The 14,628-nt window shown below is 45.9% G+C and overlaps 1 protein-coding gene across 5 annotated transcripts in view; it reads right to left on the bottom strand.

Moving 5' to 3' along the window:
* The window catches only part of LOC142845792 (protein mono-ADP-ribosyltransferase PARP14-like), a 94,048-nt gene that overhangs the window by 32,882 nt on the left and 46,538 nt on the right, over nt 1-14,628 (bottom strand). Inside the window, exons 1-3 of one of the 5 annotated variants that reach the window (XM_075965150.1) lie at nt 9,610-9,862; nt 3,781-3,911; nt 2,741-2,774 (exon numbers count right to left, since the gene is read on the bottom strand). The exons of 2 other annotated variants lie outside the window; for them this stretch is intronic. In XM_075965150.1, coding sequence (XP_075821265.1) covers nt 2,741-2,774; nt 3,781-3,911; nt 9,610-9,796 — 352 coding nt within the window. In that variant the 5' untranslated portion in view covers nt 9,797-9,862. Of the gene's footprint in view, nt 1-2,740; nt 2,775-3,780; nt 3,912-9,440; nt 9,568-9,609; nt 9,863-14,628 lie in introns of those variants that run through there. 2 more of the 5 variants (XM_075965175.1, XM_075965218.1) reach the window with 2 other exon arrangements.

Here is a 14,628-nt window from a genome sequence, read left to right as displayed (position 1 = left end):
TGAATGTACGTAGGCTTGGGAGAGAGAAGAAAAAGAATATAAAGAATAAAGTTAATGTCTTAAAAAAGGGTAAAGTCTTTAAAGAGACAGAGTACAGATAGTTATAGATTAAAAGAAATAAAGAAAAATAAGCCACGTAAAAATGGAAAATTCAGAGAGTCTGGATTATGTACATTGTGTTTTCTTTAAAATTTTTGACGGTGAAGGAGCTAAGTACAGAGAGGCATTTCATTACATGGGCTGCCAAGCTAAACCAGAATGGATATAAGGGTATTACGATTTCAAAATTTGGGTCTAAGGATATGATGTTTTAGAGAGGGTCTTCTTTTGTTTTCACAGAGGACCAGGCCCTGTGGATTGATTCTATCCTGATGTGGTATGATAGACCACGACCTCCCGAAAAGTTGCTGTGAACACCCTCAAAAAATTACTTCATTCAACTGCCAACTGAGATAAACCTGGCACACAGGTTACACCCTAAATGATCTGATTAACAGAGTCCCCATTGAGCAGGAAGCAGTTTGGAGAGAAATAACTGCGGCCCATATTCCCAAATACTGTTTATAAATGTTCTTTTACAGTTAAAGGGGGAAATGATATAGGTATGAATAATTTGCATTGGTATGGATTTTAAGGTCAATTTTGTTATATGTATATGTATTTCTTGATCTTGATTAAGGTATTGTGATTGTGTAGTTCATTTAAAATGTAATGTATAATAGGAAATATAGGTTGCTAATCGATAATTATCAATAATAGTAAAGCTTGTAGTCATGTTAGTTAGATTTTCTAGATATATAGAGATATATCTCAGATAGGCATTCTTCATATCTCTCAAAGGCTGCAGAATATGGCATTTAAAATATTTTAATAACTGAGGACTTTTCATGACAATGAGACATGTCTGCTCCTGGCGGCACCAATCTACTTCGAGAGGAAGATGGGCATCGAAGAGAATTATTATGGAGTTTGATAGCCATTTGGGCAAGAAACTGCTCTTGCCTGGACTGTTGCATAAAATGGACACAGAGAACCCGCAGAGAGAGGACTTCTAAACTTGCCTAAAGGTGAGACGGTCTTTTGGGGTTCATGACTCATGAAAGAGTCTGCGAGACATTCTGCAGGACACAGCAGATAGTGACTGAACTGTCTTTGAAATTTCCTGCTTCATGGAAATGTCTGCTGGATACTATGGGCCTGAAGGCTGAAGATGGATGCCCCAACGGTACAGAGGAACTTTGGGTCCAGGCAGCGAGATGTCGCTATCATTTCTAGAGCTTTGGATTTCTTGTTTGCTTAGGTAATATTATATCCTTCTGGAGTTTTTGATGGAGTTGAAGAATGATTAGTTATAGTTATAGTTTTCCTTAGTTATGATAAAAAAAATAAATATAAATATTGTGGCTGTAATTCTTGCTTGATAACTGTTTTGTTATATGTAATCTTACTATGTTAAAGTTAAAGCCTTTCTTTTTTGTTTAAACAGAAAAAGGGGAAATGATGGGAGAGAGTCTTCTGTTTTGTGTTAATTTCATTGGTTAAATAAAGAGACTGCCTTGGCCCTTTAATAGCACATAAAATTAGGTAGGCAGAGTAAACAGAACAGAATGCTGGGAGAAAGAAGCTGAGTCAAGGAGTCGCCACAATTCTCCCACTCCAGGCAGACGCAGGTTAAGATCATTCCTGGTAAGCCAGCTCGTGGGCTAAACAGATTATTAGAAATGGGTTAGGTCAATATGTAAGAGCTAGCCAATAAGAGGCTGGAACTAATGGGCCAGGCAGTGTTTAAAAGAATACAGTTTCCGTGTAATTATTTCGGGTAAAGCTAGCCAGGTGACGGGAGGCAGCCCAGCCCGCTGCTCCCATCACAACAAGTGAGAAACCCTGTCTCCAGGCCGGAAGACAGAGTTATGCAGGGAAAGAATTCCTCTCCCCTAGATTCGGTGTCTGCATCTCTTGGTTGTTCTTGCTCACCTTTTTCAGTATGGTTCTTCATTTTGTGCCCTTTACACGGATATTATTAGCTGCTCCTTCATTTAAGTCTTGAACAGGACCCACCCACCAGCAAAGCAGGAGACCTGACCCCAGCTCCAGTGCTGGCTGTTTCCTGTGCAATTGAGGAAGGAAGAGCTGGTGCCATCCAGAGAGACACACAGCAAGCATCCACTACAAATCCTGTCCTTAGCAGGGCGGTGGTGGCGCACACCTTTAATCCTAGCACTCAGGAGGCAGAGGCAGGTGAATCACTGTGAGTTTGAGGCCAGCCTGGTCTATAAGAGCTAGTTCCAGGACAGGCTCCAAAAACTACAGAGAAACCCTATCTTGAAAAACCAAAAAGAAAAAAAAAAGAAAAAGAAAAGAAAAAAAGAAAAAAGATCCTCTCTTTGCCACTACAAGTTCTATCCTTGCTATTACTAGCCACCAAAACACAAGTGTCTATCACCACCTCCCACATCTTCCTCTCCTCTCTTCATCTCCTAAAGCAAAATAAAAAACAAAACAAAACAAAAAGCTGGTCCTGTTCCTCTAAAGCTAACCAGAAGAGCAATGGGCTACCTCAGGGAATGCTTTAAACACGTCTGGCTCAAACTTGAAAGAAGATGCCCCTGCAGCTGGCTCCAAGGTGAGCGGAACCTGTCTGATATGAATCTAGACATCTAGATGAAGCTCTCCCAAGATACTTGTTTAATAAACACAAAACTGCCTGGTCAACACCAGGGCTGCCTTAGCTGAGACTTACCATTTTCTGTAGCTTCTTTTTTTGTCTCGGATTCCTAAAAGGCAAACAGCAAGACAGCATTAATTCAAGAATCATTTCTTTTTGTCTGTTTGGGTTTTGTTTGGTTGGTTTTTGTTTCTTTGCTTATTTGTTTGTTTGGTTGGTTTTATTTGTTTCTTCGAGACAGAGTTTCTCTGTGTAACTGTCTGACTGTCACGGAACTCTGTAGACCAGTCTGGCCTCGAACTCACAAAGATCTACCTGCCTCTGCCTCCCGAGAGCCAGGATTAAAGGCATGTACCACCACCACCTGGAGACTATGAATCATTTCATATATAAATAAAACACCTCTTGGGCCATGCTGGAGATGTAAGTTAACTGAAATGATAATGACACATTTGGATAATGGATTGAAAGCTACATGTCACAGTTGTCTTCTTGCTGGTCACAATAATCACTGATGAAATGAGACACACACAGGAGACTCCCATGAGGCAGCTTAGCCAGCAGTTTGCCTGATTTGGCACTTAGTTAATGTTTCCTGTATGAACATGGGTGCACGTGCTTCAGAGAGGTCCCTGACAATCTTCTTCACAGCTGAGGGAACAGCACACACGGGGTACACTGCTGGCCTCAAGATGATGGAAACAGAACAGCAGACTTCTAGTTATAAAGACACCAAGACCAATGGATACAACTTTGACACCCCAAATATATTACTATTGAGCTCCCCAGTCTTGACTCTTCCAAAAATGACAAAAATGACAGCTTCTCCATTGTTTACAGTCCTTGCTCCCTCCAGAGTCCCAAGCTACCATTCTCAGGCTAGTGTGACTTAGGCCCTCATCAACCATTTTTCTTTTTGAGACATAGTCTCACTGTAGCCGTGGCTGGTCTAGATTCACTATGTAGATCAGGCTAGCCTTGAACTCATAAAGATCCTCCTACCGCTCCCTCCTGAGTGCTGGGATTAAAGGTGGGTGCCACCTCACCCAGCTCATCTCCACCATATTCATCATAGAGATTTCCACACACCTTGTAATAACGTCCCATGTTCTTACCTTTTCTGGAACTGCCTCCTTAGAGACTGAGGCTTTCTCTGGGTCTTCCGGCAACCGGACAGTTAACTTGAATGTCCCTTTTCCTGGCCACACTAACTCATGATTCTCTTTCTTCAGAACATTCTGCCGAACTGAAGCATTAAAAAAATAAAAAGATTTTAAGCCAAATTTCAAGCAATATTTCCTTACATAACTAGTCCATGATTTCTACAAATTTATTGTTATGAGTCAGCAGCTCAGCCCATCTCCCTAAGCAGCAAGCCCTTGTAAAAGAAGGAGAACTCAGCACAGGGATGTGAATGTCACTGTGTGTGCATTATTCATGTTGTAGACATGTGGGCATATGGAGGAGTGCACACCCCTGGTCATGTGGAAGCCACAGCAAGACACTGGGCATTTCCCTGCATTGCTCTCTGAGTTCTGGCCCGGAGACGGGGTTTCTCACTGAAGTTTTCTCATTGCCTAAGCTTGCTGTGATCTGCCCATTTCTGCCCTCTACACTGGGCACATGGAGCCATGCCTAGCTGTTTACGAGGGGACTGGAGTTTCAAATTCTGGCCCTCACACTGACACAGCAAGCTGTCTAACCCAGTGAGCCATTCCCCTGCCTCTAAACTTCCTGGGGTGGTGCGGTTTATTTGTTGATGGAGCTTTCTTGAGACAAGGCTACTATGCAGCCCTGGTTGCCTAGAACTTGCTCTGTAGACCAGGCTGGACTCACACTCACAGAGACCTGCCTGCCTCTGTCTCTCAAGTGCTGGGGTCAAAGCATGTGCTGCCATGCCTAGATTACTTCTTATTATTCATTGCTTTATCTTAGTTATTGAGTATTCCCAAAGGGCCTTGAGATTACAACCATGGTTGCCAGCTCATGGTCCTGGAAGTTTTAAGAAATGAGTTCTAGAAGAAGCCAGATTTCCCTAGAGGAAGGGGTGATCCTGGGACCCCAGCCCTTTTCTCCTTTCTGTATCACTACATAGCCAAGAGTTCTCGAGAGGGTGTACTGCCTTGTGCCATTGGCCCGAAAAGAGCAGGTCAATTGATTGTAGACCAAAAACTCCAAAATTGTAAAGCCCAGATAAACCCTTCCTTTATTAAAGGTGATTATCTTGGATATGTTATCACACAAGGGAACTCTGGTGAATCCCATTAGCATCCTGCTACACAAATCTTACTTACACAGCCTCAGCCTTCTTATTGGCTACTGAAGTCGTTGGAATTGTTTTGAGCCAGCCAGTGAATTCCATTGAAGAAACATAGAGTGTAGTAGTACAGAACCTGTACTGGACTGGGTGGGTTCTGAGGTTTTAATATTTATAATCACAGGGACAACTGTGTACATGGGGTGAGACCCATGCTGTAGACAGATGACCCAGTTGGTCATCAGAATGACCAGAAGTCCAGCCATTATACTGCAATGATAAACAACCCATATTTGGCCGGAAAAGGAACAGGAAAAAAAAAAAACTAGAATGAGCCGCGGTGGTGGCACACACCTTTAATTTCAGCACTTGGGAGGCAGAGCCAGACAGATCTTTGTGAGTCTGAGGTCAGCCTGGTGTACAAGAGCTAGTTCCAGGACAGGCAGGCCACTTTTATACAGAGAAACCCTGTCTCAAAACGAAGCAAATCAGTCAAACAAACAAACAAACAAAAACAGAATACAACAGATTTTGCAAAAACAGAATTAGAGCACCAGACAGCTAAACTTAGTGAAACTCTACAGAATCCAAAGACTTGCCATTTGATTTCCAGTTCACCCACAGTCTAGCTGAGTGGCTATAAAGAACTAAACACTTCTGGAACAGAGGTTCCCCACTGAAAGTATTTTCTAGGAACGCTGTCAACCACATGAAGAGCTATGAAAGTGTCAACTGTGATATCAGAAGCTGCAGCCAGAGAGAAGAGGAAAATCAGTGTCGCTCAGATCATGGAGAAGCAGAAAGGAACAGGGAGGGACACGGACATCATAGAGAACAGGAAAAGTAAGGAAGGGGTGTGACTATCATAGAGAATGGGAAAGGAACAGGAGAAGCCATTATAGAGAACAGGAAAGGAACAGTGGGGCGTGGCCATGATGGCCAGGAAAGGGATAGGAAGGAGCATGGCCATCATAGAGACCCTTCAGGAACAGTAAGGGGCATAGCCAGCATGGAGAATAGAAGAGTAACAGGAAGGCCCCTACCAGCATAGAGAACAAAAACGAAGGAGAACAGGAAATGAAAGGAAAGGGCAAGGCCAGTATAGAGAACCAAAAGGAACAGGAAGGGTGTGTCCAGCTAGAGGATGGTGCAAACAGGTCAAGAAGAAAGATACCAGAGACTTGGTGTTCACAGCTACTGCAAGACATCAGGGTCCCCTTGTTCTCTGATGGACAGCTAGTCTGATGAGCTCAGAGCCTGTCACAAAGGGAAACATGATGGCTCTCCCACCTCAACCATGAAGTCGGTAGGTCTAGTGACTTCACTTAGATGTCCACCCAGATACAGACGTTAGAATCCATCTGAGAAGGAACATGGGACTCTAATTCTACTCTATGAGTAGTCAGAAGTTTCCACAGAAGCTGTACCGGCTGATGAGGGGACTGAGGACTGTTTGACCTCAGGATGACCTCTGTGTGAACAGTCTGAAGCCTGTTACAGAATGTCCTGCACCTCTGTATTATAGTCCTCCTCTTTCCTGGACTTTGGTGAAGTCCATCCAAGGCATCCACGCATGGCTGTCTCTTCTTAGATGTGTGCAATGTGTATAGGCACAAGTATTGCCAGAGAGCCACGGTGGCAATAACAGTGTGTGCTTCCCATCCAGAAAGTGAATCTGGGAGGAGGAGGCAAAATTCTGAAGTCTAGTCTCTACCCTGTGCCCACCTCAAGTCAGCTATGTTCAGTTTTACTTAAGAAGGTGGGTTCTAGGGTCGCAGAGATGACTCCATGGTTAAGAACACTGGCTGCTCTTCTAGAAGACCCTGATTCTGTTACCAGCTCCCACATAATGGCCTATGACATCTGTATGTCCAGTTCCAGGGATTTGATGCCCTCTTGTGGTCTCTGCAAGCACTGCATGCATGTGGTATACAGACATATAAAGAGCAAACACCCATACACATACAATACAAATAAATCTTTTCTGTATGTTGGTATGGTTTTCAGAGACAAGGTTTCTCTGTGTAACAGTCCTTGCTATCCTGGCATTTGCTTTGTAGACCAGGCTGTCTTTAAACTCACAGAGATCCGCCTGCCTCTGCTTTCCCTGTGCTGGAATTAAAGGCGTGCCCCACCACTGCCCAGCCACAATTTTTTTTTAAAGAAGGTGAGTTCCCTTATTACAAGAATACCTAGGCCCTCACTTAATAAACAGGGGCCCATTTAAGACTAGAATGTATGATAAAGTGTGTCCACCTGAAATGGGGCTACAGGGATTTGAGTTTGGGTCTGAGAGTATAGCTCAGTGTCCTAAGGGGGAAAAAAAAACACCTACTTACTCAACAGTACACAAACCCCTTTGACTTACAAAGGTGAGACCTCCCTGTTGGTACCGGTACACACTACTGCACTGGTAGGCTCAGTAGTACTGCCCAGCTGGTGTAGGTTTACATGAATTCATGCCTGCTCAGGGTGCTTCTGGGACAGAGGGTGGGGCCTCTACAGGAAAGGAAAGCTGCTGCACTAGGGAAATTCCAGCTGCCTTGCTGAGGAGGAAGTTTCCTCAAATAGGAAACCGAAAGTGAATAGAAGTTCTAGTCACCCCAAAGACTGGCCTGTAACAACGTTCCATTTTAGTGTTCTGAGTCATCTGTGTTGGGAATGAATGAGAGGAATCAGCTGAGCCACCTGGGAGAAGAGGGGGCTGTGGACTGGGAGTCCCTGAGGGAGAAAGCTGAGCTGGGGTGAGAGCCCAGCCTTCACCTCAGCTGCCCAGGGCCTGCTGGGAAGGCTACAGCTGGGACTGCACCCTCACAACCATACTTCCCCCTGCTGTGTATGTCACTAAACTACCAGTATCCTATAGATCTCCATTTTGTTGGTTTGAGGCTCTCAATGAACAACAGAGATTTTTCAGACCTCAGCACGTTCCAGTCACCTCAGAGGGCTGGTGGCAAATGCTTCCCCACTCACCCACATTCTCTGTACTAAAGTGTCTAGAATAGAGCTGGGGCTGGATCTAGTTCCCCCACCCTCCCTGTGACCAGGATGCAGTAGTCTGTACCCCTAACCTGAGACTAGCATTTGGAGACAGCTCAAGAGAAGAATGCACTCCATAAGGGTTGTGTCCACTGGAGTAGTAACAGCTGGGATCAACCTGGGAACCCTCTAATCCTCTGAGGTGGTTCTCAACCTGTGGGTCGTGACCCCTTTGAGAGTCAAAGGTCCTTTCTCAGAGGTAGCCTAAGACCATCAGAAACAGATATTTACATTACACTTCATAGCAGTAGTGAATTACAGCTGTGAAGTAGCAATGAAAATAAGCTTATGATGGGGTCACCACAGTTTGTATTATAGGGTTGTAGCAGTAGGAAGGTCAAGAACCACACTGCTCTAAGGAAAAGAGAAAATGAGAAAACAGGATCTGCTGTCAGCTCTCTGTGGAGCCCACCCTGGTGAAATCCAACCCAGGACTATCCTGGCTAGTGCCAAGACAGGCTCCAAAGCTACAGAGAAACCCTGTCTCAAAAAAACTAAAAAAAAAAAAATAATAATAAAGAGTAAGTAATAGTAAAAATAAAGAGTAAGTAAGTAAGGTTCTTGCTTTGCAGAGGGATTCAGCGCCCTGCAGGTCTCTCCTGCCTCCTGACCTGGCTTTCTGAAAATGTGTGTCAATACCTTCTATACCTGTCTCTTTCTTTCATTTTTTCTTCTTGGCTCCTTGTTGGGCTGTTATCTAGTCTACAGCCTGGCTTCCTTGGCCTCCTTGCCCCTCGTTCGCTCCAAAGGTCTCTCCAAATCCAACGACAAGAGGGAGGAATTGTCTGAATTCTGAGGGTGACCCTGGTCTACAAAATCTCAGGTGGGGCCTGATGGTAGTGGCACACTCCTTTAATCCCACCACTCTGGAGGCAGAGGCGCGCAGATTCCTCTGAGTTCAAGGCCAGTCTGGTTTACAAGAGCAAGTTCCAGGACAGTCTCAAAAGCTACAGAGAAACTGCCTCCTAAAACAAAAACAAACAAACAAACAAAAATATCTCAGGAGGGAACTAATGGTGGCCTTCCTGGAGCCACAGGTCTGGGCAGTCACCACCCTGAGCGAGCAAGGCTGGGCTTCCCTTGCAGATTGCAGACAGAAGTGGGGAGCATTGAACTGCTCAATGGTTCTGGAGCCTTCCTGCCATGAGGGAACCCTCCACTGGAACCCCCACCCCAGCTCAAAGCCCACAACCACTCCAGGCCACCCTGGGGCAGAAGGACAAAGAAGGACTTTGTCCAGGCTGTGGCACTAGAGCCCTGGGACTTTTCCCTCCTCAAGCTCACCTCCCAAAGACATTGTCCCCCACCCCCAACCAGTAGAACTCAGTAGCGCTAGCTGACCCAAGACTCTGCAAGATTCTTAATTCTTTAACTGCACCACTTGAATAATAAAAACATTTTTAAAAAGGAAGGAAAGGAAGAAAGAAGGAAAGAAAGAAAAAAGGAAGAAAAAGCAAAGCACGGGAAGGTTCACAGCACCAGGAAGCTCCTGGAAGAGCAAGGGAACTGCCACTCCTGGATGCGCTGGCCACTCCCGATTCTGACCCCAGGATCTCCGGCTCCAGTCGCGCTGCTCAGAGTTCTGGGCCCGGCACCGATGGCCTGAACCCCGCGCCTGGCGACCCTTTTCGACCTTTTAGCCTCTCACCGTCCTCCGGGGAAAAGAGCACCAGGAAGCTTGCCGGGTTCCCGGGCTGTGGGACGACCTCGCACTCCCCTCCGCCCGACTTCTTTCGGCTCTGGAAGTACATTTGCAACTTGTTGATTAAGGTCTTCGGGGGGTCGGGGCCCCAAGACCCCTCGACCATCAGCGGGAAGGGCCCGGACTCTGCCATCCTGGCAGGCCTGCGAAACCGCTACTGCTGGGTCGCCTAAAGCTGCGCAGAGTTTACTCTGAGTTAACTTCTCTTTCGGTTTCATTTCCTGGAAATTCCTCAGCGTCCTTACTTTCTATTTTCACCTAGCTGACCCCGAATTGGAATAAAGCATCACTCCCAAACTCCCACACACACCCAAGGACCCTGGGGCACTCCCAGTCCCCTCTTTATTTTCCAGCCCCCACAGAGGTGAGTCAATCCCCCTGAGCTGGCAGTCCCCAGGACTCTGGTCTCCAGTGCACCTTCACACTGGCTCCCTAGCTGGGCTCAGCCTGCACTTCACCCCAGCCACAGCTGAGCTTTGCTCCATCCCTAGGATAACTTCAGTATACCTGAAATCCACATTGTTTGAGAGAAGAAAAGGGGCTCACAAATGGTACTTCCTGCTTTCTTGGGGACCACCCGTCAGAATTTAACCTGCCTTTTTCCTGCTTCTGAATTCTGTTTTCTCTTCCGTGAAAACTGTGTCTACAAACTCCCAGTTTTGAGGAATGTGAGCTAAGCACCGATCATGTGTGCAACTAAGGGACACAGATGTGGGGACGCAGGAGAGAAGACAGTAAACGGGTGTTGCTGGAGCAGGAGAGCAGGGGCTCCCAGCCTAATTAAGGGAAGGACAGAAGAGCTTATGGGCAGGTGACTTGGCACCTGAAGCCTAAAGGCTATTGAGAAAGGACCTTAGAGGATTGGGGGAGGGGAGACTCTGGGTGGTGACTCACAAGCGCAGAATCACTAGGGCTGCTGCATGGTGCTGGAGTGGACTCAGGAGAAAGAAGGCTGCCGACCTGCACACTCCAGAGAGGCCTGGAGGAAAAGTGGGCTCTAAGCTGCCACTGAAGGCAGCATTTGCTGACGGATATGAAAAGTTCAGCCTGGAGTGGGGCAAGAGACTGGATCCTAGCACAGGAGTGAAGAGGGCTGACTGGGACAGGGGTGAGAAGAGCTGGGAACTGTGTTTCCTCAACATGCTGTGAGCGGATGTGTGAAACAGTTGGAGGCTTTGCCACTCCAGGGTTAGGGTGGGTTGGCCCTCTGTGGGCCCGGAAGCCCAGTCTGATGAAAACAGAGAGGGCAGGGCGTCTGGGGAGGCTGAAGTCTGACAGAAGGAGGAAGTAGAAGCTGCAAACCTAGCCAGACCTTCCCAGAAGGTGGCTGAACAGGAAGATGGGGAGTCAGGCTGTGGTGGGGGTGGGAGTTTGGGCTCAAAAAGTCTTTATGTTTGTTTCTTGGATTTAAATATTTTTTTCCTCCTCGTTTTTTTTTTTGAAAAATATCAAACCCACAGAAAAGCTACAAGAACAGAAATGAAGACCTGTAGACCTTTCATCAGAAGCACTTGTTTTCAATAATCTGATGTGTTTACTTATTTTAAATACATTTTTATTTTTTTATTTTATTTTGGTTTTTCGAGATAGGGTTTCTCTGTAGCTTTGGAGCCTGTCCTGGAACTATCTCTTGTAGACCAGGCTGGCCCTCAAACTCATTGAGATCTGTCTGCCTCTGCCTCCCAAGTCCTGGGATTAAAGGCGAATTTTATTTTTCTTTACAGCTGTAATTTCTCCTGTACATATGCTTCACATGTTCTCTCTCCATTAGCTGAAACTTAAAAATTATTTTACGTATATGAGTGATTTTCCTGGATGTATGACTGTGTTGCATGAGAATGATGGAGACCTAAGAATCCAAGCTGCCCCAGATATCATCACAAACCCAGCTGGGCTAGACAGTCACTTAAGAGACCACCCCCAACAAGGTAGATTTACCCAGGAAATTATGTCTGAGTCTCTTTAGCAAACTTCTGAACTTTTTATCCCTCTCACTCTTAGAGAGGTAATTTTATCTGGATCTATTTGGAATATTTGTATACCCTGACTTTTAGGGAGATAATTTTATCTGGCTCTATTTGGAATATCTGTATACCCTGGAGATTGTGATAACCCCAAAGATGCCAGAAACTTTCTTCATAAGGCCATGACCTCAGGATCTTCTTGGTGTATCTGCCCCTGAGCAAACTCAAACAGGGTAATTAACACAATGTAAACCTAAAGATGGCTGACAAGCTCCAACTAATTGTGAAGTTTCGTAACAGATCAGAGGCCTTCTCTTACATTATATTCAGAGTTTGATGAGTGAATTTGTTATGATTTTATGTTGTGATTTTAATATGTTAAGTGACTCTGGCAGGTCCCACTGAGGGTATGGGACCACGACGGGTAAGGGACAGAGACATATGCCATGCAGCGAGAGCTTGGATATGGAGAGTTTATTTTGTGGGTTGGGAGGGTAAGGGGGGGCATATGGAGCTGGAAGAGAGAGAAAGAGAGAAGGAGAAAAGGGGAGAGAAAGGGGAGGAAGAGGATGGCATGAGCTGCCTCTTCAGAAGGAAGGCAGGAGAGAGAGAGAGAGAGAGAGAGAGAGAGAGAGAGAGAGAGAGAGAGAGAAATGGAAGATAACCAGAGGGGACCAGCTTGCCTTGGAGGGAAAGGGAAGATTGGGAGTGGGTGGAGCTTTGCTCTTAAAGCATTTTCTTATACTCTGAAAATTTTTTTTCCCTCAGACCTTTATAACATGCAGATACACACCTTAATAACTTGCATTTCTATACCTTAAAAAACCTTGTTTGAGCTTCACATCTTTATTGATATAAATTTAATTGAGCTTCGCATCTTAAAACACCTTTTATTTAACATGGTAAGAAGTTATACTGAAATCTGTTTTGTGAGGTTGTCCCTTTCCAACTGACAAAAGCTCTTAGCCATCAAACTACACCAGAGATCTTGAGAAGGACAAAACTTTATCTGAGTTACTGATGTAAAAATGACAGAGATACAATGCAGAGAGCTCATTAGGGCTGCTTAAAACTTTTTTAACAGTAAGTCCATGTATATATACATGCAGTAATTTAAGTTACACGTAAAGTTAAATGAGAAGTGAGCTAGAGAAAGATGGTCTTTTTTTAAATCACTAACTGATACTTTGCAACAAGGAGGAAGGGGAGAGAGAGAGAGAGAGAGAGAGAGAGAGAGAGAGAGAGAGAGAGAGAGAGAATGAAAGTAGGGAATTAAAGTTGCAGATTTTAGCAGGTGGGAGAGAACAGATGTGGTGCAGAGGTGGTCTCTGCATGTAATGGACGCCTCAGAGGGCCCTGCGAAAGTGTACCATCACACAACCACACCACATGCAACAGAGTCAACATAAGAGTAATTTTTCAAAGCATAGCTAATAGCTTAAAGATAGCTGGTGAGTCATGTGGGGGTAGCCTGCTGCTGGCCCTGATTGGTTTTGGGCGGAGCCTGACGTGTCTGTGGCTCCTCCCTGTCTTAACCTCAAACAAAATGGCAGTGGTTGCCCCTAACAAAGATCGAGCAAAGCAAGAATGTGGTGCAAAGCAAGAATGGCGGGGATTTTGAAGAGACAGAAATAACAAGAGAGATATATAGGACGCTTAAAACATACATTTAAACAGACTCAAATCAGTACAGCCACACGTCATTCACACATTCTTTCATACATGAAGTGCACAGGAAACTTTTTAGCGCTGGTCAGCTGCAGTTTTGTGAGAAGAGGTACAGACCCCCCTCAACCCCCCCCCCACGGGACGGCTGGGAGAGCCTGAGGGGTTAGAATAGGTGGTAGAAGCTCCAGGTGCTGGCACGCAGGAGGGCGGGTTGTGGTGGTGCTGACCGAGGTGCCTCAACTGTAGTCTCAGTGGCATAGTGCTAAGTCAGGCCTAGAGTGAGCTGCTGGCACCATGAAACTGCCCTGCCTCTGAGGAGACATCGGGGACCAGATGTGCAGTGGTGATGGTGCCTAGGCTGAAAAGTCACCCGGGTGGGACGAACTGAGCAGTGGCAGGGTGACCAGGACTGAAAATAGGTTTGCTGGCTCCCGCAGAACCTGCAGTGGCAGTGGAGGCAGAGGCAGGGCTCTGCAAATGGATAAGACAGACAGAAGAAAGACAGATTCTGCCACAGACAGGCTTAGCCACTGTGGGAGGCAGCCAGGCAGAGGGAAGTGGCCAGTTTCTAAGGGGTACTTGGGCCATTTCTTAGTGCAAAGGCAGATAAGCCTAGGAGTCTGTAAGTAAGGCCTTATGAAGCTTAGAGGTTGTAGTGTCTCTAAAAGATATCCAGGGGGAGGTGGGACTGATAGCACTGGAAGGTTTATTTTCCATAGCTCAGGATGGGAGCGAGAGAAAGGAGACACAATGGCTACCTTGTCTACAAGCGTCTTGAGACAGAGCGAGGGTTCCAGTGATGGAATGTTCAGGCCATCTGACAGGTGCCAGGAAGCCTGGGTCACATGGTTTTTATGGCCCACTTTGACTTTGGTTTGTGAGTCTGTGTCTGCCTACTCAGCCAGGGCAGTGTGGTATTTAGATGAACTTTTGTCTCCACCTGACTAAGCGGCAGAACTGAGTGGCCAGCACCTGATAAGCCTGGGATTGACAACCTGGAGGATATACTTAGGTGTCGTAAGTGCAGCCTTATTTCCCCTAATATGTGGGCCCTAAACTTCCCTTCTGGCCCTCTATGAAGGGCTACTCAGAAAACACCAGAAATGGCTACAAACAAATTCCCAGCATCACTGGACACAAATGATGAATGGATCGGAGAGAAATAGTCTGTGTTTGGAGGGGTGGATACTTGTCAGCTGGGAAGCTATGCAGGGGCTCAGCAGTTCCCTTTTGATCCATCATGTCCTTGCTAAAGGCTCACCTCTGGGTGCACTGTTGTATACGGGGAGTCAGCAGGGAGTCCTGTATCAATTTCTCTGCCCTTTTGCAGGTA

This window comes from Microtus pennsylvanicus, chromosome 1, assembly GCF_037038515.1.
Source record: "Microtus pennsylvanicus isolate mMicPen1 chromosome 1, mMicPen1.hap1, whole genome shotgun sequence".
Classification (NCBI taxonomy): domain Eukaryota; kingdom Metazoa; phylum Chordata; class Mammalia; order Rodentia; family Cricetidae; genus Microtus; species Microtus pennsylvanicus.
This window is presented reverse-complemented; position numbering and strand designations above follow the sequence as displayed.